This window comes from Natator depressus, chromosome 2 (genome assembly GCF_965152275.1).
Source record: "Natator depressus isolate rNatDep1 chromosome 2, rNatDep2.hap1, whole genome shotgun sequence".
Taxonomy (NCBI): Eukaryota; Metazoa; Chordata; order Testudines; family Cheloniidae; genus Natator; species Natator depressus.
In genome coordinates this window covers 161,945,354-161,970,076 of record NC_134235.1, presented here as the reverse complement: position 1 = coordinate 161,970,076, position 24,723 = coordinate 161,945,354, and the positions used below count along the sequence as shown (strand labels likewise).

Here is a 24,723-nt window from a genome sequence, read left to right as displayed (position 1 = left end):
CAGGTGTAAGAGAGAACAAGTTGCCCTGGACTCGGAGGGAAGTCTAGTCCAAGCCCTGAGAACTAGATTAAAGTTCCAGGCTGGAGCGGGTGGTGTCACATGGGGAAAGAGAGTCTCAATGCCCTTAAAGATCTTACACATTAGTGGTGAGCAAACTCCAAGTGGGAAGCCATTTTCACCATGAGATGTACCTTAAGGGAGCTGAGTGAGAGTTTAAAATGTAGTGCAAAATCAGAGGGAGGAAAGATGAGGTTGGGGCTGTCCATTTGGAATGGTACAAACTTGGAGTCATTTCCATTTTGTAGATAGGTATGTGGAGTGGTCAACTTGTGGTTGTGTTGCAACATGTGTTTCAGCTTGTCAGAGCATTCTGCTTCTAAGCCTTGGAACAAAGAAAGATCCAAGCCTGGAGGCAGAGGACCCATGGGTTGGGATGAAGGGTCAGCCCATTGTTTTGAGAGAGCGGGTAAGGAATGGGCTGATGTCAGAGGAACAGGAGGGCATATTGCCATCTGCATCAGGTAAGGGAGCCAGACTTGTTATAGTCAAGAGGGGCAATCACAATAACTCTCGCTTTGTTTTGTTGAATTTTCAACAGAATCTTGGATAGGGTAGGAAACTGGGAAAAAAGACATACAAGTGGGCTCTGTCCGCTGCGAAGATGAGGGCAACTGCCAGTGAATATTTCCGCAAAGGGTGGCTATACCTTGAAACACCTGTGAATTCAGTATACACTCATTGTCGTGAGAAAATTCCCACTGAGACTGTTGGTTATCCCGTTCTGTATCCCTTGTAGACAGACAGCTGAGATGAGCACATTGTGATGGATGCATCAATTCCAAAGTTTGAATGCTGTCTTGCAGAGGGAGGGAGATCTGGCAGCTCCTTGGCAGTTTATACAAAACATACAGGTCACATTAATGACAGGTTTCAGAGTAACAGCCGTGTTAGTCTGTATTCGCAAAAAGAAAAGGAGTACTTGTGGCACCTTAGAGACTAACAAATTTATTTGAGCATAAGCTTTCGTGAGCTATAGCTCACTTCATCCGATGAGGTCACATTAAGTCCATCATAACCTTTGTGTGTTGTTTTTGATGAAAGGCACAGTTTGTCTTTGGCACAGGCACTCCTGACAGCCCCTAGCCCCAAAAGAGTGATATGGAAGGTCATTTCTGTGGAAGGCCATTTGTCCTGAACCTTGTTGTTGTGTAGGTAAGCTCCCCAGCATATTAGGGAGACATGTGTCCCAGGGTGGTGAATGTGGGTAGTGAGAGGAGCGCTCTCGCTTGTACTGCATCACGTTGATGCTGATAAAGTCCAGTCACTGTACCAGGGTTAGTATACCACTACAATAAAGTGAACCTTGGAGACAACCCTGTGTGGAGCAATCTGTACCTATGATGATCCTGCCCCAAAGGTAAGCAGTAGGAAATCTCCTGTACGATGGTTGTATTGACATATGGAGGTAGGCACCCTGTACGTTCAGGGCTAGATATCAATCTCTTTCCTCTAGAGCTGGTCCTAACTGCTGTGAAGTAAGGTAAGGTGACTACTGAGTGGCGTGACAGGCGTATAGATGGCAGCCGATGCTGTAAGGTATCATTGTTCAGGCCTCCGACCAGCTCATCAAAGTGCTTATAAGAGGCAGTTTGAGAGGTCATGGACTGGGGTGCATACTGTTCTCACTTTTTAGCCCTGTCCCTCTGTGCTGTTATGAGCCAGAGTGTAAGAGATGGTGAGTATTGAGAAGATTGTCATCTGTGGTGTGGTTGAGAGGTATATCTTCTCTTCTGTTCCACAGTGTAGATTCCTAAGTAGTGTAGTGCAGTCCGAGAATCCTTCAGGATGTGGAGAGAAAATCTGTCTTCTCCACAAAGAGTTTGGCTGTTCAAACTGGAAGTCTGTAGCTCTTTGGGAAATCTAGAGAGGTGTAGTGAACAAAAAAAAAACCCACAACCCACCTCAGTACCACTGTCATGGAGACTGGGCGGGCAGCTGTAACAGCTACATCCAGTGGGGTCTCTAGGACCGGTCTGGCTATTAACTGACCTTCTCTATGAATGGTCTGAATCTGTTCTTTTTGTGTTTCCAGTAATTTTTCAGAAACATCCTGGGTTTCTCAAGATTAACAAAATTGTTTGGGCCATGACAGTTTGGTAATTTAAGACTCTAAACAGTAATGTTGTTGATGAATATGCCAACTTGCAAAGCCTGATCACATGGAGTTGACTTGGCATTATGTTGCTTGCTTCATGCATTAACCACATCCACTATGATGGAGTTGGGTTGTGGATGTTGAAAACAAAGTCTGCCTCTTTGGGTAGAAATGTATGGTTGTTTTTGTTTACACTCTGTTGCTGGTTGGTGCAATGGAGGCTGGCTCTGCCAGATGATTTTGGTAGGATCTAGAATCAGCTCATTAATTGGGAGGAAAGTTCTAGATGAGAAGGTAGTATGCAGAATTTCCATCAACTTGTGATGTGTATCTGCCACCTCCTGTAAGGGAATCTGCAGCTCGTCTGCCACTCTCTTCTCTTGGTAAGATCCAGAAAGTTCTTATATCTTCACCTAATGATGAGGGGTGGGCAGCACAGTCTCATCTGGGAGAGCTGAGGAGAAGTGTGCTAAAGAGGTAGCTTCCTCTTCAGGTGTGTTTTTTTTTCTTCCCCTTCCCCCTTCTTTCCTGTTCTGAAAAAGCTTTCTCCTGTCCTGGCTCAGGTGCCAGGCTGTAGCAAACTATCTGGTGGACTCTCCCTGAGAGACACCGGAGACGGTCGCGCCATGTGTGTGTATATACCCCTAGAGTTACAATATGGCCTTGGGAGGGAGAGGCAGGAAGGCAGGCATGGGCGGTTGGCGTGATGGAATTGGGGATGACCCTTGTAGTATGGTGGTGGGCCACCTTGAGGGGCCAGGGAATGATCTCCTCCTGGCCAGTGTCAGATTCGTCAGTGGGTAAGGGTGACACTGACTGGGGTATTGGCAGTATACGGCCAGTGCTAGGAGCGATTCTGGGTGCCGGGGTGTGCTCGATACTGGGGTCCTGGTACCAAGTAATGGGGATTGTGGTTCTTCCCCAATCATCAGGTCTCCAGGGTACCGGAGCTAATGCAGTACTATGGGTTCATTTGGTACCACAGAGGAGGGTCCATGGTACATTGTCAGTACCGATAGTTGGGCAGAGCGCTCTCTAAATGAGAATTCTGCCCAGTACAAAAAGTTTATTGATGCCACTTTTTTAGAGACGGTATGGTATCTGTCTCTCCCTGGGTACTGAGGGCACAGGTCTCCAGAGTATCAGAGCACCTGTGTTACCATGGGCTCATCCGGAACCCCAGAGGAGTGTCTGTAGTCGGTATCAATGGTTGGGAAGGTTCAGAACGCTTCCTAGATGGGAGTTTTGTTGCATCTGGTACTAAAGGGTTTCTCTATGCCGCTCTTTTAGAGATGGTACGGTAACTATCCTCTCTCCTTAGGGGACTGTACCCTTGCCTCAGAGCATGATGGTGGAAGCCTCTGGTGTCTTGGTGCTGAAGCAGAGCTGACAGCAGGGCTTCTCTGGGTCGCTCTTTTAGCGATGGTACGGTAACTGTGCCCTCTCGGGGCCCAGAGTAGAACTCAGAGCAGCACAGAGCTCACAGAAGCCCCTTGTCGGTGGGGAGAGCAGAGCTCAGAGCAGGGCGGAGCTCACAGCAGGAAGCCCCTTCTCAGGTTTCAGCTTCCAGAGCTTCCCTGCCCAACCAGAGCCGCAGCTGAGCTCCTAGCAGGAGGTTCCTCTGCTGGTATTGTCCTACCGAGGTGGCGGCTCTGGGGAGTCCCACAGGCTGGCCAGCTACTCGGGGCTCCATGCCGAGATGGCCGCACTGGGGAACACCCCTCTGGCTGGCCAGTTGCTCGGAGGAGCCTTTCCAGGGGGAGTCTGCTGGTGGCTTCTTCTTCTTCTCTCTCTCTCCACCACTCGACCCCTTTTGAAGTGAAGGCTCCAGGGGTGATCCGGGGTCCCCTGCAGACTGAAGTGTTTTCTCTATGGGGGGAATTTTTACTTCAGCTCCCAGCTCCTGTGAGGCTGCATTTTTAGGTGTGGCAGGTAAAGCACTTCTGTGAGGGTCTCCCAGGCACAGCCAGAGTCTGGCCATTACAGGAACTGACTCCTGGCAGGAGAGGCACCGCTTGGAGCAGAGAGAGCCAGGCAAGCCCCTGGGCAGGGGGTGTCATCCTCTAGCAGGGAGAAATATGCAGAAGAGCCTTTTTTTAAAAAAAAACTGAAAAAGAAAATAATTATGTGTCTACTAGATGTCTGGGGGCGGGATGCCCCCAGCCAGGGAAGGAAAGTGAAGTTCTTTTCCTTTTTCTCTTTTCTTTTTAAACCAAAGGAATAAAATAAAACAAAATAAAACAAAACACTAGCCTGAGTACTTTTAGGGAGAACAAAGGTAACAAAACAAACACTACTTATGCTAATGACACAGATAAGGAAGGGACAACTGCTCCTTGGGTCAAACTTGGTAAAGAAGGAAGTGAGGGGGGTTCACCCCTGCAGTGCTAAATAGCCTCCAGGCAGACCAGGAGGGAGGGAGAGCACTTGTGGTGGCTCAAGGGGACACTGCTACCAAAAATCTCCCATTAGAAGTGCAGGGGCTCACAGACGCCTAAAGTGGAGCACCCATAGGGACACTACTTGAAGAAGAACACGGGGATGGCCTCTCTTCTTTCGACAGAGACAACTGTAACCTGCTGATCGTGAGGGGGGCACAATTTAAAGGTTTGCCCCCCTCCCAACAGCTTGAGTCACGCCTTCACCCAACTCTCAGCAGCCCCTCCTTGCAGCTCCCAGGTGTTTACTCCTCAGGGAGAGGCAGCAGTGAAAGCAGTGGCTCTCCCTGCAGCTTCCACCTATTTGCTGCTGCCTCTCCCCAAGGCCACAGCTTTCATTTTGCCAGCCCTGGGAGCTGTCACACAGGGAAGCGGCCCGGCAAGCAAACCCTGGCACAAATCTGGGGGGGAGGCACATGAACCGCACGTCCCCCCCGACACACATCATCTCTGCTCTATCCCTGCACTAGTCAGGCAGAGCAGGAGGGAAACTGAAGTTTGATGAAGTTACGGCCTGCTGCTTTAAAAATCTATCCCTGATTCTATCCTCATTGGCTGTTATGTACTGATCAACATGCAAAGTCTTTTATGATACCATTTGAAATAGATGTAACTGAGCTGGCTTGATTAAAATAAGAACTGGCTCAGATGTTTGTCTCAAACTATAACTGAACCCAAATTAAAAATTTTCATACAACTTCTTCCTCCATTACATTTTTACTTTTAAAAGTCTTTTCACTTTCTTGTTTCAAGTAGGTCTAGAAATGGAAATGCAAAAACTGGAATTGTTATTGCGAGTCTCCCAACCCAATTTTGCAGACTTGAGAAGTTAAGATAGTTCACATAAAATTCAGAAAGAAGCTGAACTTTTAGGCATTTCTCTCAACTACTTTCAACCTGCAAATCTTTGAAAGTTTGATCAATCCTAACCTAGAGCCAATTTCCTCAGCCCTGTGATGATACTTCCCTATATTCATAGTCACCAGAAGGAGTTCTCCACACAGATCGATGGCAATGCATTACGTGGCTCATTGAACATAATTTATTTCACACCCTTGCTGGGATACACTTCAGCTGCCATAAATAATTAACCTATGGGGAACAGTCTGATAATAGATGATGCTACATTTTCAGCTAACTTTCAAAGGCTAAATCCAGCACCTAGCAACTTTTGGTGTATTTCCAACATCCCCTGCCACCCTTGGGCCCACAAACCAAATGACTGGATCAATATATAAAATATTAGCACTAGCCCTGGTAGGGATAACAAACATCCATGAAAATCAAAGGCAGCTATAAATTCCAATACCCTGTTCAAGCGCATATAGCTACTAAATGCAGTTTCCTTTTTCATTCACCTTTCTGCCCCCCCTACAAAAGATCACAATAGGGCCCTTTATAATTCTAGTGCTTTTGCAAATTTATTTTTGGAAGGAAAATAATTTCCTTGATCACTAGGCCTGTCATGGCTAGTATCCTTTGCATGACACTCGGAGCTTGTTCGGGTTTGCTGATGAAATATCTGCACTTTTTGGCCAACGATTCTTCATTTTCTGAATCTGTTCTGTTTTCTAGGCCTCTTCTTTCATTTTGTAATTAGGTCCAAATAGCTCTTCTCTGCTCTTTCATCATGCATGTAACCTGATGTCAGAGATAAGCATTACTTTCTTTTGACCTTTCAGTTCCTTGAGGCTACTGAGGCTTTGGGCCTGATCCTGTAAACAGATACGTGCTGTGTGTTCTGCATGTTGTAGCTGTTTGGGGGTTGGGAACTGGTACATCAGGCACCACTTGCTGGTAGAGTGTGCATCTCCCCAGCGCACCAAAGTACCCCCTCCTCTCTCCCCTGCCTCCCCACACACACCCACATCCCTGCCAGAGAAGCGAGCATGCATCTAGACTTTTGTTGCTGATTACAGGATGCTGTGTCAGCTTCGGGCTTCTACCTGTACACAGGGGTTTTGCCCAGTGCTTAGCAGTAAGTACGAGAATATAAATACATGCAGGATCAGGCCCTCAATTATGGGTTTCTGCTCTAATTTTGTCACTATTTAGAAGTTTATTTACCCAAATATAGGCGCTGCCATGTCAAGCACTAGGAATCCTGATGTTTTGAGCCTTTTCTGTGTAAAGTATCAAAAAGTAAATTTCTGGATCTTGATGCCAAGGCATTGCCTGCTAGGAGTTCAATGTTCCTTGTTTTGGTGATCACATTAGGGCCAGTGCTGGTGCCAGCTTTCCTTCTATAGTTTAACATATTAGTATTAATTGTTGATTCTACTGTGAATTTGGGTTTATAGTGCAAGGTATTACGCAACATATTTACAGGAGTATTTATTACTGTGTTGTTGTACAGCACCCCAGACACTCTGAAGAGACTTGTGAAGTGCTTTTAAAGTATTATTAATGGGCCACATCCCTCCTTCCATAGCAAATTCCATTAGAGGGGGTCCAGAGGAAGAAACTACCTCAGCAGTCTCCTCAGAAATATTTCTCCCCAATCTTTATTCATTGGTGACAGGATTCTTATTCCCCTGCCTTTATTCTCTTGCCACTTTCACACACCAGGAGGCTGCTTTCTCTGCTTCCCCGTAGAAACCCAGCAGATCTCAGATATGCATGGACTCATTTCTTGGGGCTTAGTGAAGATAAAGGCCATGTACATCCACACCAGCTCTGCTTCCCAGTGGCACATGCTCACCTGTGCCCTAGCTGAATGGTTCCAATACAGCCACACTGCCGGGGCTCTCACAGATAGTGTTTCTCACTAGGATCCCTGTAAAGGGGAATCCCCATTGTAGCTGGGGGCTACAGAAATGTGCTACAGCCTAAGACACTATTATTTGTCTCCCACAGCTCCATAGAACTGTGGAAGGACTGCCCATGTCCTCTTTCCACAGATCCTCTGAGGGGTCCTGGGGAAAATGGGGGAACAATGGCTGCAAAATTCCTCTTCCATTTGGGATGGATGAGATCAGCATAGCTCTAGGGGACATAATCAAGCCCATTGATGTTATAATTTTCTCTCTAACCAACAGTCCTACAGGGAAGGGTGAAAAAGAGACAAACTCCATCAATACTGAGAGAGGTGAGTTTACCTATTAAAAATGCAAGATGTGGGGGAAGGGAGGTTCCAGGATGACAGAGCTGATTGGTGCCTTACCTCCCATGTACATTGCTCTTCTGTTCCATACCACTTGGTAAAACGACTGTAAAGTCCACTGTCCTGTTTATCAGATTTTCTTTCATGGTCACCAGGCTCTGATCAGGGATTACTCCCAGCTCTGTGACTGACTTCTGTTCACTCTGAATTTGACTTGCAGCAAGAGATTGACTTGGTGGAGGGGGAGCTCGAGCCTTCATTTTTCTCCTTGAGAAATAAAAAGAAGTAGAGAGTTAGTGATTTCAAATACACTTCCTTTGATGAGAAGTGCAAGCATGTGTTATAAGGGAAATGCTTCCTTTCCCCCTGATCTTAAGTCATTTATAACAGCTCCTACAGTGGAAGTTATTTCTCTTTATCATGGAACTTTTTATATCTACAGTTCTATTTTATTTTTACAGCTTTTTCTCTAAAATAACATGATAATCTTGGGATGATGCGTACAACAGATTTCCACCACCTGTTTCTGACCTCTCCCAAAATGCTCTGCACTGTTTGATCATCACACATCTTCATGGCAAAAATGTTATTCCTGTGTATTCAGTGTATCACAAAGGGTGCGCTTTTCAAAAGTGATCAGTATAGGCCTAACTCTGCTCTCATTGAAGTCAATGGTAAAAATCCCATTGGCTTCTCTTACAGTTCACGGGTGAACAGCACCTTTGATCTCTCTTCCCTAGTCTCTCCCTGGCCACTCTTTCCAAGTGATAGGCCTCTGTCTGCACTTATCCCAGAGTGGAACTTGATGGTTCACACTTCTATAGACTGGATCACCAGGCTACAACACCCTGATTACCTCAGCCAGCCCAGCTGAAGTTGGGCCCAGCTACAGAATTCTCTCTGGGAGTTTGTCATCAAAATGACTTACCGTGACACATGAGAGGTTCTTCAAGAACAAGTACGGTTTATTGAGCCATAGAAATTTAACAAGTAGAGAGAAACAGGATTAAAACAATAAAAACCTAGATGGGTATTTCTTACTCAAACCCAGCCTTTCCCTGCCAGTTTAGACAGGTTCCACTTAATCCAGGCACACCCCCAGCACGGGGCTGGGTGAGACAGGCTGCCCCCTCTAACTGCTGCCTCCCTAACATTCTGACGCACCTACAATGAGTCTCCCACCTCAGCTCGCAAGCAGACCTTGAAATCTTAAAACAAAGGGTCTTTCAAATGGATAAAACTTCCTTGGTCTGACTTGGAACCCTGCAGCTGATGCAAAGTGATTTATGCATTTCTCCAGAAGGAGTTGGCTATAGTCTCCCAATAGTGGATACACAGTATTGTGCACTTGAGTACCAGGAAATTAAGTTTCTCTACACTTACTACCTTTTTCTCTGCAACCCAAAATCTAAGCAGAACTAATTTTAACTCTTAACAAGCAAATGAATCCATTAAAGCCACATATTATATATATTTTATATATATATATATATATATATATATATATATATATATATAATATATAATAAATAAATAAATAAATAAATAAATAAATAAAAATGCAGATCATTCCCACGCTCTGCACAGCTTTTTCACAGCACAGCTTTTTCACAGCAAAGTTAGGCCTATACTTTCTCCCCTCCACACCTTGTGCATTTGAGCAGGGCAGAGCACAACTGTGCCCCAAGACATGGGAAGTGTTAGTTCCAGAGAAGCTTACTTATTAAGGTCTCATATCTGTGAGGTGCTGAGCACCCCGAACTCCCATGGAAGTCAGTGAGAGCTGAGGGTGCTCAGGCCCCATCAGGATCAAGCCCTCAAAGAATCAGAAGTGAGGAGATACTCCTTATCAATGTCTCTGTTTCAATTTCTCTAAACACGCCATTGTCCATTCATCATTTGTGCAGTAAATTGAGCGGATCAAGGACATTTCTAGTACAATTAATGCAATATAATAAATAAGACAACGATACCCATAACCTAACCTTTAACAATGCAACATAACAATGAATGATAAACAGCTGATCTCTCTCCCTCAATGAACAACATTACTTTGCCCCTCTTGTCATTCATAGATTTTTAAAGGACAAAAGGGACTATCAGGATCATCTAGTCTGACTTCCAGCAGGCTGAAGAATTTGATCTATTCATTCCTGTATCATATATTCTCTCCTCTCTGAACTGATATCTATTCATTCTTCACAGCTATTTTCCTTCTCTATCTCTCTGTATATCCACAAAATTTAATAAAATAGAGCATTAAATGGAGTAAATTGTTTCCACTTTGGGTGATAAAGGTGTGCCTACAAAATACAGAGATGGTAAACAGGTAACATGAAACACATCAACCTGGAATCCTCATACAAAGGCATAAGTAAGTGAGGTCATTATGGAGGAAAAACCTCACTCAAAGTTATTTTGGGTCATTTAAATAAGCCACATACAGTAACATTACATGTTCTATGATTTTGTGTATGAAAGAGGTGGATCCAAAGTCCAGTGAAGCCAGTAGGAAGACTCCTATTCACTTTGGCAGGCTTGGAATCAGGCCCTAATTCAACAGAAATACCAGTGACTGTTATAACAGCTGCTGTGCTATCTCATTAGTTTTGGGGTTTAAGGCCTGGTCCTACTTGCATGGATTTCAATGAGAGCATCATTTGGCTCTAAATGATCTTTGGGCAAACTAATGGTCAAATTCCACAATGACACCACATCGAAACACATTACTAACTGTTCATTATTCATGGAGCCAAGTACTTCAGTCCTTTCTCACTCCTTCCTCAGGCAGATTCCTTTTGATTTTATCATATTTATCAGAGAAGATGAAAAAAAGCAATTTTAATGAAACTGCCAATAGACTCCAGTTGAATTAAATTTAGGCTTCAAATGATAAATATGAAAATACAGTTGGATAGTAGAACATACTGACAATAATAATAAAAAAAAGAGATGCAGAAGTAAACTCAACTGTGTTCACTGATCCTCATCATTGGAACCTAATTATTTTCAAATGATTTAGCCTAGGTATCGTGCTATTGTATATAGTGCAGGGCGATGGGAAATGGGCTCAAACTGCCAAACATGGATCCAGGTCAAGACCTGGATTTTGATCACCCTCCAAATCAATTTATATTTAAACATTAGTGCAAGCTGCTTGAGGACACTGTCTTGTTACACAGGACAGTAGTGCATCTCTAAGCATAAGAAAGGACGGTTAGGAACTGTAACACATGAGACGGCATCTCCTCCTCTGCTGAGCAAGAAGTCGTTGCACTGAACACTGGCATACCTTGGAAAAATAAGAGATGGTTCATACAGTATCATGTGAATGGTGGCTCTTTACACCAGGAGAGTATAGCTCTGTGGATACACCCTGACATGAACCCATCATTCTCCAGAAACAGGTTACATGATTTTTGAGATACAGCTGCATCAACTTGCATCAAACAACAAACATCCTTAATAACAGAGGAAGTTCCACACAAAGTCAACTTTTACTTTCTCATTTGTTTGTAGGTAGCCAGGCAGACACATGATAAATACCATATAAACGTTAATGCAATATGAGTAGCTGACCTCATACTGTGCATATATTTAAGAAAATCAGTTCTGATGACTAGTATCCCAATGACCCATTCTCATTAGAGTCATGCCCTGCTTACATCAGATTTTAAGATAACATAGATGGGAAAGCAGTGCAATGTTGATCACACTAATTTACAAAAAAAAAAAAAACCAAAAAAAACTGTGATCCAGATTCAGGGATTTCCCCCCCCCCGATTTGGGCTAGCTCTCCTGCTACATAATACATATGGAGCAGAAACCCAGAAAAGGCCCAGAACACACCAAAAAAGGCATATCATAGAGGTGTGAATTAGTTAGAAAAGGGGGCAGGGAGAGACGGAGAGAGATCAAACTCTGGGAAGCTTAACACTGAGTAAGACCTTGACCTTTATCATCATGGCAAATCCCAAAGGGATGTAGCCTCCTTACAGATAGAGTGCCAAAAAAGGACCATGAGCCTGATCCAGAAGATCAACCAAGGACACAACTGGATTCAGGATAAAAGATTTAAATTAAACCAGGGTGCATGACACAGAAGCCCCTACATCAGCTGTACATCATCTTGGCTCACCCTTATGCTGGAGTAATCCTTCCTTGGCCAAACATACAGGCTTGGAAGCGGAAGTATGTTGGTGGTACAGTGCAGAACAGCTGCCTCACACCTAATGGTCTGGACCCCAAAACTAGCAAAAAATCTGATTGACACCATCTGCATCTAGACTGACAATTCCCATGACAAGCTTCAGTCTGAAAAATCCAATATAATGCCTGAAAATTGTTCTTTATCCTGAAAATGCCCATAGGATGAGATGGTCACCAGAATGCTATGATATTACCCATGATACAGCTATGGGACAGTGCTTCTTTTACTCCATGCCTATGCAGGCAATAAATATCGCCCATAGACAGCTACTATTTAAGAGGAAGAAAGAGTAGTACAATGGCATCAATGCAGATCACGTAGAACTAACCTATTTAAATATAAATCAGCTTAGTAAATTGAGAAGTAAATAAATCAGATGATTGTTAATGATTCAGTTCCCGCCCTGGATCCATATTCTAGTACAGGGTTGGCAAACTACAGCCTGGGGGCCACATCCGGCCCTTCAGACATTTTAATCCGGCCCTCAAGCTCCCACCGGGGAGCAGGGTCTGGGGCTTGCCCTGCTCTGGCGATCCAGCCAGGGAAAGGGGTTGGGGACTTGCTCCGCTCTGTATGTGCCATGACGCCGCACGACTCCCAGAAGCGGCGGCGTGTCCTCCCTCCGGCTCCTACATGTAGGGGCAGCCAGGGGGCTCTGTACGCTGCCCCTGCCCCAAGTGCTGCCTCTGCAGCTCCCATTGGCCTGGAGCCACAGCCAATGGGAGCTGCAGGGAAGCACTTGTGGATGGGGCGGCACGCAGGGCTGTCTGGCTGCCCCTCTGCATAGGAGCTGTAGGGGGGACATGCTGCTGCTTCCGGGAGCTGCTCGAGGTAAGCACTGCCCGAAGCCTGCACCCCTGACCCTCTCCTACGCCCCAACCCCCTGACCCAGCCCTCACCGCTGCCCCACACCCAAACCCCTTGCCCCAGGCCAGAGCCCCGTCCCGCACTCTGAACTACTCATTTTTGGCCCTACCCCAGAGCCCCCCCCACACCCCAACCCCCAATTTTGTGAGCATTCATGGCCCGCCATACAACTTCCATACCCAGATGTGGCCCTTGGGCCAAAAAGTTTGCCCACCCCTTTCTAGTAAGACAACTGCACAAACATTTATAGCTACGCACTGGCTCAAACACAATGATTCACATGGACATGGCTGCTCAAAAATTAAACAAGTCCTGATTTCTTGAGCTGTTCTTCTGTGTTAGGTCAGTCTCTCATTCTGTATTGCTGATGCAGAAAGGAAACTGGAGCAGGGAGGAAGGAGCAAGGTGAGTTTTCTGGACTCCAGGGACGTTCGGACTTTTACTGTCACTTACTTGCAGTTGCAACTCTATGAGGGACCAACGGGAGTGGAGAGAAGACTGTGAATAGAAAGCAAGAGGAAGACTGAGAAAGCTGTGACACTGAAAAAGTCAGAAATTTAAGAAGAGGAAGAAGCGATTAGGAACAGAAAGCTGAGTGAAGATGGTAATGGAACTGAGAGAAAGTAAAAGGGATATTCAGTTCTGAACAACATGCAGCTGCCTGTTATTTTCTAATGCACAGTAAGACAGGAACAGACACGCTGGAGCTGATGACCTACTGCCTCATGTAATTTATACCTAGACTTGGGTGGATTTGATTTTCATTGGTAAAAGTTGATTTCACCGTACATATACAAACTGCTGAAATTTTTTTTCCATTAAAAGAGTAAAAATTTACAGTTATGCAAAGTAAGATTTTATGGGCAAAATGCCATGATTTAGACTTCTGAAGTATTAGATATTTGCTATGTATATTTTGACATGTGATTTTGAAATTTATATTTTAATGGTTGATAAAGCTTTAACTTTTTTGAACCTCAAAGTCTACTGTCAATAAATAATTGTGACCCTTCCCACTGTCTGACCCTCCCCCGAGCCCTGATAATTTCCTTTAACTGTGAAAATTTAAATCTAAGAAAAAATCCTACTTAAAACCAGATATTATCTGTCAAAATTATAGAAAACTAAAAACCAAATTCTACCAAGCCTACTTATACCTGTGCAAATTGGAATGCAAGGGGAGTGAAAAATGCTATCATTTTGATTTGATCATATTTTTAACCCACTTTGCAGACCTTTTGCACTGTTGTTTATGACTACACAAAGAACGCGGCAGTGGAAAATCAGGTCTAATGTCTGGAGAAGAGCTGGGGGTGGGCTGCATACTCACCGGTGACCATTACTGAATGTGTATAAAACATGCAGCATACACTCCCGCAAAGCAGTCCTGCAGTCACTTGACTTACTGATGCACATGAGGTCATGGTCGTGACCCAAGCATGCCCAGATATGACCCCTCTGGGGTAATAACCTCTGCTAGCAGTCCTGCAGACTTCTATCCTCTCCAACATCAGAACTTTGCTAGGAATTCTGTTGATGCAAGAGTATATGAGCCAGACTGGGATCCAGCTCACTCTCTCGTACCTATGATGTTTTGGCAGGACAAACTGGAGTATACAGTCAAAAAAGCTTAGTTTTGTTGCTAACCTAATGCTCAGAGAGAGCAGATCTGTAGATTAAGGTGGTGTATTTTTTACATAGTCACATTTCACACCATAAACACATTTTAATGCACCTAACATTTAAAAATAATATAACATACCTTTCTTTGGCCACTGGCAATTCTCCAGACTAATTTTAACTCCACATCAAAAGAGTGTTTTCACAAGAAACACCGGAACAGCGGTGAGATTCTTGATAATCCCTGCTACCAGGCTGCTGATAAAATTACAGTCAAGAACACTTCTAGCCTGGATGATTCAACCTGTTTGTAAGTTATATAAGAATGGTTCACTCTGTGCCCCAATACAAGATAAAATAAAAATAAGTGGTTGCTATTATTACATACAATGCTCCATTTCTCCGTAGATATATAGCACTGTTTACGAAAGGCTGAAATTCCTTATAACAATATATTCTCAACGGAAGAAAATGGATATGGCAAGGAAATAACTTGGTGATATAAACAAATCCTCTGGCAGCATTATCCTAAATCTCAGATTTGCCTCCTTGAGATTAGATTCCTCAAAGGGAAAAACAAAAACAGCTCTTCCATAGTACAGCAACTGGAAGCAGCACTGCAGAAATGATGAATAGTCCCTTGTTTCTCTCCACACCACCAAGACATAGCAGTGCACTGAGAACAAGCCAAAAGCCCTTTGGACCTATACCTCTCTTGGTTATTTATTAATAAAAGTGCAATATGATGCAGCCTTGGCATTCCAACTCCCATGACAAAAAACAAAACAAACTAAAACAGTCTGCATACCTGAAATATCACTGAACTTAGACACACCTTGTGTGGTGACACTGTACCGCACAGGTTGCTTTCCTCAGTGCGTGGACTAGATATCCTGATAACTGCAGTGACCCTGTGTATTTCAGCATCCTGAACAGAGAATCCCAGAGTTCTGTCTTTTCTCTAGCACAAAGGTCATGTTAACAAGCATGAGGGTAAACGGGCTTACTTTTGCAAAGTGCTAAGAGCTGTCCATCAGGCTCTTAACAGGCTGAGGACCCACCAACATCCGCAGAAGTTAAGAGCACTCATCACCGTGCAGGAAGAGCTGAGCAGCTCACTAGCCCGATCTCACTAAGAGCAGAATTTGTGCCTGTCGCCCTCCCCCATACAGTATATACGCATGCTCCCAAATATTCATTTGGAAAATCCCAGTCTTTTAAGGGTTATGAGCAAAATATACTTTTGGCACAGAAAGCTAGCACAGTATCTCTGCCCACTTAAGTTGATGGTGGGACTGTCAAGAATGTGTACGTGGTGACCAGGGCATTCGCAGGCTATTTTGGAAAGGAAGTATGGTTAATTTTTGTGATTTTAGGATAATCAGAGAGTATTGTCATTGGAACTTAATCTGATGTACATAGAATGCTTCATAATCCATCAGTGTCTTCAACATAGATAGTTTATGGTCTTACCTAACAGCACATATGTACCACTCTTGCATTAAAATAATTTGATAAGCAGTTGAAATACTTATCACAGACCCACATTCATAGATTCCAAAGCCAGAAGTGACCATTCTGATCAACTAGTCTTGCCTCCTGTACAACACAGGCCACAGAACTTCCCCAAGATAATCACTAGAGTATATCTTTAAGAAAAGCATTCCATCTTGATTTAAAAATGGTCAGTAATAGAGAATCCACCAGGACCCTAAATAAATTGTTCCAGCTGTTAATTACACCTCCATTAACAGAATGGTTCCCATTGAGGGAGGGCCCAGGGAAGAGTGAATTTTGTTTCAGTTATTTTAATTCTTCATTTCCACACTTTTAAACAACAAACAAACAAACAACAAAAAACCCAGCCCATAACTATGAATTACCTGGCTTTCTGGGTTTTGCTTTGGCTATAAAACTACATTTTTTTCAAGCTTTCTTTCTTTAAGTTATAGATATGCATTTTCACGCGTAGCTTTTACATGCTGCCACGTTTTTTACAGAGAGCCCCCAAAAGGTATGGTGATAATGATTCCCTGAAGGGTATGAACAAGCCCTCCTGCACAGGGTGGGAAAAATTAATTTGGTTCTGGCGTAGCAATGATAATTATCAGCTTACTTTTTGATCTTTGATTTGATTCTACTGATGGGAAAACCGTGCAGCTTTGTGTGTTTTAAATATTAGTTTTAATGCAAGAAAGATTTAAATTGGAAATATTTACAGATAAGCACGTTGCGGCGGGGGCAGGGAAGAGTGAATATCACTAGATTTCTTTTTGTAAAATTTCAAAATATACAGTGCCTGCCAAGGGTGAAAGATTAAAACAAGGGTCATCTTGGTGTATATGAAAAATCTATTCAGGATTTGAGCTGAGATGTAGCATATCTAGTCAAATGTCTGGAACTCCATAGTTCTAATCCTAACTCTTTCACAGATTCACTGTAATCAAATAATTTAACCTCCCTGTGCATCAATTTTCCAGTCTCAAAACGGGGAAAATATGTATTGCACGGGTGCCATTAGAATTAATTAATGGGTCTGATTCTGCTATAGGAAAGATACTCCAAATACTCCTAAGCATGGCAGGTTCAGGCCCAATGTTTATAAAGCACTACATAATTGCTAAATATTTTTCATTTGTCCAGGACTCAGACTCCTGCACCAACACTGTGTCTACATTCTTGAGTGAATAGGAAGCAGTCATCTGACAGGTATGAAAAATGATTTGCCAGTCCTCGAGTGAAAGTCTGTATCTCTCATTTCTATCTGTATGTAAGTATGTGTTAGTTTCTTTGTGGCAGATTCCATCTTTCTACATTCACAGGACCTATTATCTGCTTTTGTCTTAACCAGGTGCCTTTTTCCTCTCCAAAAATCTATTGCCCATCTTCCCCTGAACAATATTTGTCTAGTTAAGGAAATGTATTTCCTGCATGAGATAACACATAGTGCTTTGTTCATAAGACAATGTGGTATTTTGAATGGAACTAGATGGCAATACAAAATGGAGAGCTCATCTCTAAAAGCCTTTTCACGCTTCAATGGCCGAGGTATTTTCTTTCCATTACCATTTCCTTTATCTTTTCAAAACACTATCTTATCTTTGCAAGGTGCCTTTTTTGTTCTATTGCTGTCTTTATTCTGATGCTTTCACACAAAAGACAAAGCTAGAAGGTTGATCACAAAGCACAGGCTTAGAACCAGTGGTGAGTTGGAGCCAGTTTGCTAGAACCGGTTGTTAAATTTAGAAGCCCTTTTAGAACCGGTTGTTCCGTGAGGGATAACCGGTTCTAAAAGGGCTTCTAAATTTAACCGGCCAAAAGTGGCGCCTTAGGTGCCGACTGCACGGATGCTCCAGCCCTGGAGCACCCAAAGGGAAAATTTGGTGGGTGCAGAGCACCCACCGGCAGGCCCCCCCACCCCCCCGGGCCCCAGCTCACCTCCGCTCCGCCTCCTCCCCTGAACGCGCCGCCTGCTTCTCAGTCCTCCCCGGCTTCCTGCCGAACAGCTGATTCGCGGGAAGCTGGTGGAGGGCGGGGGCACAGAGAAGCAGAGCGGGGCGACGCGTTCAGGGGAGGAGGCGGAGCAGAGATGAGCTGGGGTTGGGCGCAGAGGGGGGCCGGGCTCTGCACCGACCAATTTTCCCCGTGGGTGCTCCAGCCCCGGAGCACCCAGGGAGTCGGCGCCTAAGGAGCCACTTTTGATGTGATCAGTGGGGGAGTGGCCGCTCCCCATGCTCTCCCCCCAGCTACACTTCCCTGCCCCTAGGAGCCAGAGGGACCTGCCGGATGCTTCCTGGGAGCTGCCCCAGGTAAGCACCGCCGGGACTCCCCACCTTGCCCCCCGGCAGGTGCCTCTGGCTCTAAGGGGTGGGGTGGGCACCCACTATGGTGGCCCATGAGACCCTCCTGCCCGGTTCTTGGGGCAGTCAGGGGACTGGGTGGATGGGGCAGGGGTCTTGGGGGGGGCTTCAAGGAATGCAGGGAGGTTGGATGGGGCAGGAGTCCTGGGGGCTGGGGGTGGGCAACGACCCCCTCGTGGGGTGAGGAGGGAACCCGTTGTTAAGATTTTGGCAGCTCATCACTGCTTAGGACCCAACAAAAGCTTATGAGAGAGATTTTCAAAAGACACAAATGGGACTCCCATTGAAATCCAATGAGACTTGGGCACCTATCTGCCTTTTTGGTTTGTGAAAAGCTCCCACAAAATCCAGAGTAAAGAGTGAAGTTTTAAAATCTGTGAATCTGCAGTCTCAAAAGGGACCAGTCTGACTTCCTGTATAACACAGACTAGAGAATTTCATCCAGTTTCTCCTGGATTGAGCCCTCACTTGAATGACAGTGAGGCTGAAGCTCTAGGCATTTGTGAGCCTGGTACCATCAGGGATCCTAATACCGACTACAGAAGTAAGTTATGCCATATAAGCGCCTTTTATACCAATAGGACCACATCTACACCGGGGAGTTGTACGCTTTAGCTACATCAGTTTCTAAACTAATATAGTTAAAGTGACACAAAATTGTGTGTAAACAAGCCCTAAAACGCATCAAGGATAACTTTTTTAAAGAATACTTGTTGAGCCAAATCACGACTCAGAGAGCACGCACTGAAGTTTGTGAGAGTGCTGCCTGAACAAGCTCTGTAGGTTTACACCCAACAGCTCTATGACAGGACTGCAAGCTCCCACTCACACAACCAGTATGTGGTGAAGATCGCACTTTGTGCTGGTGTTATGTGGAATTAGATTGGTTTTACCTTAGTGCAGAGGTGCACAGCAGGTGAGTAGTGAATACTATTTAATTATTTACAGCATATGCTTGAGTGCATGTTAAGAAAAAAAAACACAGCCTTATTGTTTGGGGACTGGGGGTAAATTGCTAATTTTTGACATGATACCCCAATATGATTTTACTTGCCACCCAGACGCTACATGTGGTATTCAGAGTTAACACATACCCAAGCTCCCAACACCAATATATTATTTTGAAGCTGTACCTCTTTTCTGCTTGTCAGTTTTTTCTCTTGTATTATTTTGTTACTGAAGACGTGTAGGGCACATTCAAATACAGACACTCTTGTCCCTAAAAGCAATTGTATTGTACATGGTGAAGCGTTATTTTCCTCTCACTGGCTTGTTTTGTTTTTAATTTAGTGCTGATGAAAGCTGATGAATTAATAGCCCTGCAGACCAATCTCTTCCGTTTAGCCACACAACACAGGTAGAGCACAAGCAATGCCAAGGCAACCTTGCACCTTACTGTCTGGCTACCATGCTTCAACCCTCACCGGCAGGAACCAACTTTAGGGGTAAGATTCTATCCCGAAGATTCAATAGGACAGAGGCTGAAACTGATAATAAGGGTGTCTATTAGCAGCAGTTACAAGGGTGAGTTTTGTGATGTAGATGTCCAGCCAGTAAGGATATATACTGTAATTAGACACCAGCGGCTGGCCAATGCCAGCTGACCTGAGCTCTCCTGGCTCCAGGGAAGAGAATGTTTAATTGCAGTGCAGACATTCTGGCCTGAGCTCTGAGACTCTTCTGCCTCGCAGGGTCCTAGCACCTGAGCTCCAGCATAAGCCCGAATGCCTACTCCGCAATGAAAGACTCAGCCCGAGCCCGAATCAGCTGGCATGACCCAGCCGCGGGTTTTTAACTGCAGTTTGGACATACCCTAAGAGCTGAATTGAGGCTACCAACTTATTTCACATACACTAACATCAAGTAATTGTTATCTGATACCAATTAAAGTGAACTGCATTGAGCCACTGAACTAGCAGTGAAAGGCATCTTATCCCATTACCGGTCTCCCCGACACATCCAGTCCCATCCCCAAACCCCACCGCTGGTTTTGACTTTTGCCTCTTTGATCATCCCATCTGGCTTTCCACTCACACCCTCACACGTTAATCTTGCAGTGATCAAGCACTGAGCCATTGGTATCATTTGATTTCAGGCAAACAAAAGAAACTATAAACAAAGCACAACTCTGAAGAAATGTCACTGTTTGTACACATATTATTATATATGTTATCATAGTGAATATCAGCCTCAGTCATGGACCAGGAACCCGTTTATGCTAGCCGTTGTGTAAATACACCCCAAAAAGACTGTCCCTGTCCCAAAGAGTTTACAGTCTAATGGAAGAGACAATAGATGGATATAGATAAACTGATGGGGGAATACAAGTGAAAGATTCAATCCTGCAGTACACCTGAAGCATTACCTGATGCCCTCCGGTTAGGGTCAAACTGTGGCTGTCTCTGCATAGATGTGCTCAAGTAGCTAATGTTACATGTGCACAAGGGTGCTGGATAGGGAAAAGAAGCCCACGCCCATCCACACCAAACCCACATGAAAGACATCCACAGCATTGCCACTTGCATTGTGTTAGATCACAGCAAGTACAGCTCGCACTGTTAGCAATGCCCAAAAGGGTGCCCCACCCTACACAATTTTACCACACATCTGGGAAGAATCAGTTTAGCTGACATGATGCTGGCCATGACTTTGCAGTCAGTGTTTACCTGGACAAGTCACAAGACTGAACCCTAAAAACCCAAATGTTAAATCACAATTAGCTGACATGGTAACAGACATTTTTCTACACTTACCGCTAAGTTGTGGTAGTCTGATGTCAGCTAATTTGCTTCTACATAACTAGGTCCATCTGCAGCAAATTTCTGTAGTGCAGACAAACCCAAAGTGGTGTCTCTAAGCAGGTTGTAGTCATGGCTGGAGTTGTGACCCCCTGACTATTAAGTAGTTCTGGACACAGGAGGAGAAGTGCACACTGCAATGTTTTATTACACATCTCAGGTGCACAGTTGCCAACTTTCACACAGTAAATAAGCGCCCCGACTTTCACAATAAGCCAAAAATCAAGCTAATCCCATTTCAAACAAGGCCAAAACAAGCCAATCCCTAAGAACCCCAAACATCTATGTGACTAGATTCCTCCAGCGTGCAGTCTGGGACTGTAGTGAGCCTGCTGCACACCCAGACTCTCTTCCCCCCTTCCCCCTGCTTGTCCCCCCCCTTACCCTTCCTTGCTAAGAGCCGATCAAAAAAAAGCAGCAACAAGCTACAACAAGCCAAAAACTAGTCAACAAGCAACTCACAAGCCAATTAAGTCAAAAACAAACCCAATTTCGGCGGGTTTTTTTTGCGGGTTTGGCATGTCTGCTCATGTGCACTCTCCCTAGCACCACCAAAGTCCTTATGCCCTCACCACTACCACATGCACATTGCACTTTCTCACCTAGTTTATCAACCAGCACACCTCAGTAACACAATTTAGTCCTTGGTTGTGAAAGAAAACTCAGCTCAGTAAAATATGAGAGAGATTCTAAAACTGTATATTTGGAAACACAGGCTAGTTATTAATATCATCAACTGCAAACTTTGACAGGATTATCACAGAATGAGAACAGTAGGAACTTCTAGTTTTATTACTTGTAAATAACTATAAAGCAATGAAATAATTAGTTTCTACAGGTGTCAATGGCTGAGGACTGGGATAGATAAGACTGATGCATTCCCAGAAAGGTTCACACTATTTTTTTAAAAAACAGCATAAGCAATAATTACTATATATATTTTCACAGGGTTTTTCCTTTTACAGCTGCTCTTCTCAAGCCCAATTAATGATTTGTGGAAGGAGTATGTAAATATAAGGAATACAGTGTGGCTAGGCAAAGTGCTGATTAATGAACTGTGTTATTGCAACTGATATTTATAGCTAAGAGGTAACTTCAATGTGTATTAATTTTAAGCATGTGAATAGTCTCACTAAGTAGACTTCATTAAGGTTACTTCTGTTCTTAAAATTTAAGATGTGCTTACGTGCTTTGCTGGATGGGGCTTTAGAGCAGTGTTTTTCAACCTTCTGATACCAGGAACCAGCTTGTTGCCTTCCTAAACTGTGTCAGGGAGGTCTCAGGGATCGGTGCCAATCCACCGACCCGTCACTGAGAAACACCTACTACAGGACAGACCTAACAAAGAAAATAACAGAACACCACTAGCCGTCACCTTCAGCCCCCAACTAAAACCTCTCCAACGCATCATCAAGGATCTACAACCTATCCTGAAGGACGACCCATCACTCTCACAAATCTTGGGAGACAGGCCAGTCCTTGCCTACAGACAGCCCCCCAACCTGAAGCGAATACTCACCAGCAACCACATACCAGAACCACTAACCCAGGAACCTATCCTTGCAACAAAGCCCGTTGCCAACTGTGCCCACATAACTATTCAGGGGACACCATCACAGGGCCTAATAACATCAGCCACACTATCAGAGGCTCGTTCACCTGCACATCTACCAATGTGATATATGCCATCATGTGCAAGCAATGCCCCTCTGCCATGTACATTGGTCAAACTGGACAGTCTCTACGTAAAAGAATAAATGGACACAAATCAGATGTCAAGAATTATAACATTCATAAACCAGTCGGAGAACACTTCAATCTCTCTGGTCACTCGATTTCTGATCTCAAAGTGACTATCCTTCAACAAAAAAAACTTCGAAAACAGACTCCAACGAGAGACTGCTGAATTGGAATTCATTTGCAAATTGGATACAATTAACTTAGGCTTGAATAGAGACTGGGAGTGGCTAAGTCATTATGCAAGGTAACCTATTTCCCCCTGTTTTTTCCTATCCCCCTCCCCCACTGTTCCTCAGATGTTCTTGTTAAACCCTGGATTTGTGCTGGAAATGGCCCACCTTGATTATCATACACATTGTAAGGAGAGTGATCACTTGAATGTCAGGAGAGAGTCATTTGAATGTAAGTTTGAACTTTGTAGCTCAGAGGCTTCTTCAGAGTGAGCTGGATTGGACTTTTAAAGAGCAGATACATCACTGTGATTTTGCAGTATGTTCTATGTTCCACTGCAACAAATGAAATCAGAGGTGCCAGGACATAAAGATGCCTCTCTTTACTATTTAATCATCCTTTTAATCAGCATTTATAATTCATTCATAATTCATATTCAAACAGACATTAAAAATCACACAGACCAAATTATTTAAAAATATTTATGAAGCAGTAATGAAATGGGCAACCTTAATACAATAGTGGTGTTGCGTCATGATCCCATAATGATTAGATGCCAGAGCCACTAGTAGGAAATTCCCTATTTCATCTGAATTTTTATATATTTTCTTGGTGCTGTTTTGCTTAATAAAACTTTGTATAAAAAAGGAAAAGAGATATCTATATTTCGCTTTCACTTGGTTATTCTTAATAAATATAAATGGCAAAGTAATTAATTGTTTCTTAATTAGATATAGACAGTTGAAATAAAAGCATTTTTACAAATAATAAACCACTAAAGTTCAGTGTAAATTAATAAGTGAAAAAAATCAGGCCAGTAAATTACAATTTGATGAAAAACAAAGAAAATGCTATATTGACATATAATCTCCTCCCTTACACAGATTTACTGTGGCCACAAAACAGTGGATTAAAGTGACACTGATCATAAAAACCCTTCCCATCACCACGACCAATAAGAATAGAAATGTTCACGCTTTAAAAAGAAAAAAAAAGTCAGTGAAAATCTTTTAGTTAGTTAGTTTCAGTTTCTAGAATGTGCTTATTGTGCTCCTAGGCCCATGTATTAATTATTGTGTTTTCAATTGTACAAAACAAAAAGGGACACACTGGCAACTTGAGCATTTAACAGCCTCCTGAAAATCAAACTAAGTGATGCTACATGGAACACCTGTCTAAACAAACAGTGCTGCCCAAAAAGTCAACAAACCCAGATCCTGTCAGACCTACAGGGGAAACAAGCTTCTGAGCCAAGGGCCGTTCACGGACAATATCCTACCTGCTGGGGCTGTTAGCTTGAACAAGTCATTTGATCTGAACCACTGCAAAAGTATGTGAGGAGAGAGGCAGTCTGTAAGCTGGCCAGGACCTGACGCCTTATAGGGCTTTATTTATTAAATACCAACACCTTGAACTCAGAGGTGAAAGTGGGCCGCTAAGAAGTGGCTGCTGGTACCAGCCCATACACAGCCGATATTAAAGCGCTGCCACGGCAGTGCTTTAACATCGCTGCCCCTTTTGCCCCCCTCCCCCCAGGCTGCTGCTCGGGGGCAGAGGGGGGAGCAAAAAGGGTAGCTGCCCCAGGCCCGGCGATTTAAAAGGCAGCAGCTGGAGCCCCAGGCCCTTTAAATTGCTGCCAGAGCCCCGGGCGGCACAGGCCAGGCAGTGTGGAAGGACTGGCTGGGGGAGGCTGACCCCCCCCAGCCCCGCCCCTTCTGCCTGAGGCCCCGCCCCTTCCAGGGGCCCAGAGCCAGCCCCCGT

At 44.1% G+C, this 24,723-nt stretch overlaps 1 protein-coding gene across 8 annotated transcripts in view; it reads right to left on the bottom strand.

Annotated features, from left to right (window-relative positions):
* The window catches only part of COBL (cordon-bleu WH2 repeat protein), a 242,375-nt gene that overhangs the window by 162,507 nt on the left and 55,145 nt on the right, over window positions 1–24,723 (bottom strand). For all 8 annotated transcript variants that reach the window (XM_074945231.1, XM_074945229.1, XM_074945230.1 and 5 more), the window contains exon 3: window positions 7,757–7,963. In XM_074945231.1, the coding sequence (XP_074801332.1) occupies window positions 7,757–7,963 (207 nt within the window). The remainder of the gene's footprint in view (window positions 1–7,756; window positions 7,964–24,723) is intronic.